Below are 3380 nucleotides of genomic sequence, written 5' to 3'. Positions count from 1 at the left end.
CTTCCTAAGTCCTTTCTTCAACAAATTGGTTCCTCCAAAGTACCTTGACTGATGCAACCTCCTTTGTTCTCAACTTGTGGACTTGGCGATTTAAAATCTGAACCGGAATCTCCTCATAGTATAAGCTATCTTTAATCCCCTGATTTTCACTTGGTACAATCAATGAAGGATCGCCCATGCACTTCTTTAACATAGAGATGTGAAACACTGAATGAACTGCTATCGAATCTTGTGGTAGCTCTCACTCATAAGCTACATTGCCAATTCTTTTGGATATTCTATAAGGTCAAATATACCGGGTACTAAGTTTCCCCTTCTTACCAAACCTCATAACACCCTTCATGGGTGAAACTTTTAGATATACTCAATCATCTACTTTGAACTCTAACAACTTTTTCCTAACATATGTGTAGGATTTTTGACGAGTATGTGTTGGTTTCAACCTCTCTTGAATCACATTAACTTTATCCATAGCTTGGTGAACTAGATTTGTTCCTATTAACCTTGCTTCACAAACTTCGAACCACCCAATAGGATATCTTCATCTTCTTCGATAAAGAGCTTTGTATGGATCCATTTGGATGCTTGAATGATTATTTTTGTTGTAAGCAAACTCAATGAGAGGTAGGTGATTATCCCAATTCCCTTTGAAATCATTCACGCAAGCCCTCAACATATCTTCAAAGGTCAGGATAGTACGCTCTGCTTGCCCATCCTTCTGAGGATGAAAAGCAGTACTTAAGTTCACCTTTGAACCAAAAACTTTCTGGAAAGATTTCCAAAACTTTGCAGTAAATTGTGTGCCTTTATTTGAAATAATCAAAATTATGGCTCCATGGAGTCTCACTCCCTCCTAAATGTATAACTTTGCATAATCCTCTGCTGAATGAGTAGTCTTTACCTGAAAAAAGGGTTTGATTTTGTCATTCGATCGACAATCACCCAAATTGAATCACACTGCCTATGAGACCTTGGTAACCTTATGATGAAGTACATATCAATCATATCCCACTTCCATTTTGAAATTTTGATATTCGGCCAAACCATTAGGCCTTTGGTGTTCCACATTCACTTGTCGTAAGTTCAGACACTTGGCAACAAATTCAGAAATACTCTTCTTCATACCATCCACCAATATTCCTCTCTCAAATTGCGGTACATCTTTGTGGAACCCCAATGGATAGAATATCTAAAGTTATATGCTTCCTCCATGATCCTCTCTTATAGGCTATCCACCATTGGCACTATACAAATAGTGACGCCATATTTGCAAGGCAAAAACTACAGCAACCAAATCTAAGACATGGGTTGGATAATTCTTGTCATGAAACTTTCAACTGTTTGGAGGCATAAGCTATAAATTTGTCATTCTGTGTTAGAAAACAATCCGAACAAGCTCCTGATGCATCACAATACACCACAAAACCTTGAGTACCCTCTGGTAAGGTCAAAAGGGGGGTAGTAGTCAACCTTTTTTTCAATTCCTCAAAGATTTTCTTACAAGCTTCAGCCCATTGAAACTTAAGTGTCTATTGATTCAATTTCACCAAAGGAGATGAGATAGACAAAAACCCCTCAACAAACCTTCTATAGTATTCAACCAAACTCAAGAAACTCCTAATATCAGTTGGAGATGTGGGTGTAGACCAACTTTGAACTACTTCTTTCTTTTGGGTATCCACTCTAATTCCATAATTGGAAACTATGTGGCCCAAGAATACCACAAAATTAAGCCAAAACTCACACTTGGAGAACTTGTCTTATAACTCTTTATCTTTCAAAGTCTGAAGAACTATACTGAGATGACTATCATGATCTTTTTCATTCTTTGAATAAATTACTATGTCATCAATGAAGACGATAACAAACATATCTAAATAAGGTTTGAAGACTCTATTCATAAGATCCATGAATGTTACAGGCACATTGGTTAACCCAAAGGACATGATGAAAATTTTATAATGCCCATATCTCATTTTAAAAGTTGTTTTTGGAATATCATATTCCTTAACTTTGAACTGATGGTAACCTGAATTGAGATAAATTTCCGAGAAACAGAAAGCACCCTGAAACTGGTTGAAAAGATCATCAATCCTTGGTAGAGGACATTTATTCTTGATGGTAACCTTGTTCAATTGTCTATAGTCTATACACATCCTAAGGGGACCATCTTTCTTCGCATAAACAAGACTGGAGCGCCTCTAGTTGAGAAAATTGGTCAAATAAAACCTTTATCTAATAGATCTTTTAACTTTTTCAACTTTGCTGGTGCCATTCTATATTGAGGAATAATGATAGGACGAGTATCTGGAATGATGTCTATGTCGAAGTCTATTTCTCTCTCAGGAGGGACTCCGGGTAGATCATCAGAAAACACTTCTGGAAACTCTCTTACTATAAGAACTGACTAAATATGACGTAATTCAATACTTTAGTCAGTAACTAAGACTAAGTTATAGACACACCCTCGAGAAAGTAACTTCATTGCCATAAGATACAAAATGAAATGACCCTTAGGCACTGTAAAACTGCTTTCCACTTTGAGACTGGATCATTTGGAAATTGAAACTTGAATACTCGAGTTAAACAATCGTCAGAGGCATCATAGGCATGAAGCCAGTCCATACCAAGATTTACATCAAACTCTACCATGTCTAACTCAACTAAATCAGCCATGGTGCTCTTGTGATTTACAGAAATGGGACAATCATGATAGAGTCTTTCTGCTAGAATGAATTTACCAACAAGTGTGGAAAAACTGAAAGGTTCACTAAGTTGCTCAGAAATAATATCAAAGTTCATAGCAAAATATGGAGTTACAAAAGATAAACTTGCTCTTGGGTCTAACAATGCACAAATAGTAAATTTAAAGACTTGAATCATACTAATGGAAACATCTGGTGAATTCTCATGCTCTTAGAAATTATTAAGAGAATACAAGCGGTGTGTTGCCCCGCTAATACCAAAAGTAGCTCCCCTTGGTGCATCCATGTCCAGTGAAGCAACTGATGGAGACTGGGTTTTATTGTCCCCATTGCCACTTTCTTAATTATTCTTTGGACACTTTCTCATGAAATGCCAGTATGATCGCACTTGAAACAACCAGTGGAGCCCTCAAGACAAACACCGGAGTGGTTTCTACCACACTTGGCGCAGGCAGGAGGCTTACTACCCCCTTGCGCCACACTACCCTGTGAATATGCACATTTATCTCTGAAATTCTTACCATAATACTCACCCTTGTTATTAGGTGTAGGTGCACTAGCATATGATAAGGTAGAACCCTTCTGTTTTTGTTCGAAGGATGGCCGGTTGGCATTACTCTTCTGCTGCCCGAACTCATTCAATGTCTTAGCTCTCTTGTTCTTGAACTCTTCTCT

General features: G+C 37.6%; 1 protein-coding gene across 1 annotated transcript; it reads right to left on the bottom strand.

Moving 5' to 3' along the window:
- Positions 1-2218: 2218 nt before the first annotated feature.
- LOC138348118 (uncharacterized) lies at positions 2219-3035 on the bottom strand. The gene is made up of 3 exons (XM_069296729.1): positions 2939-3035; positions 2512-2843; positions 2219-2407 (listed from the first exon to the last, which is right to left on the bottom strand). The coding sequence occupies exons 1-3, from the start codon at positions 3033-3035 to the stop codon at positions 2219-2221; spliced, it is 618 nt and encodes a 205-aa protein (XP_069152830.1).
- Positions 3036-3380: the final 345 nt, after the last annotated feature.

The sequence above is a fragment of the Solanum lycopersicum genome, chromosome 4 (genome assembly GCF_036512215.1).
Source record: "Solanum lycopersicum chromosome 4, SLM_r2.1".
Classification (NCBI taxonomy): domain Eukaryota; kingdom Viridiplantae; phylum Streptophyta; class Magnoliopsida; order Solanales; family Solanaceae; genus Solanum; species Solanum lycopersicum.
The sequence above is the reverse complement of the archived record's forward strand: the minus strand, read 5'-3'. Positions and strand labels throughout refer to the sequence as shown.

Bases quoted from the DNA above. Each gene is read 5' to 3' on its own strand.
- LOC138348118 (XM_069296729.1), bottom strand. From the start codon at position 3,035: ATGGGGACAATAAAACCCAGTCTCCATCAGTTGCTTCACTGGACATGG. The intron at 2,844-2,938 runs GTATTCTCTTAA...GTGCATTGTTAG, and splicing joins AGCGGGGCAACACACCGCTT to ACCCAAGAGCAAGTTTATCT. The intron at 2,408-2,511 runs GTCATTTCATTT...CGTCATATTTAG, and splicing joins CAGTTTTACAGTGCCTAAGG to TCAGTTCTTATAGTAAGAGA.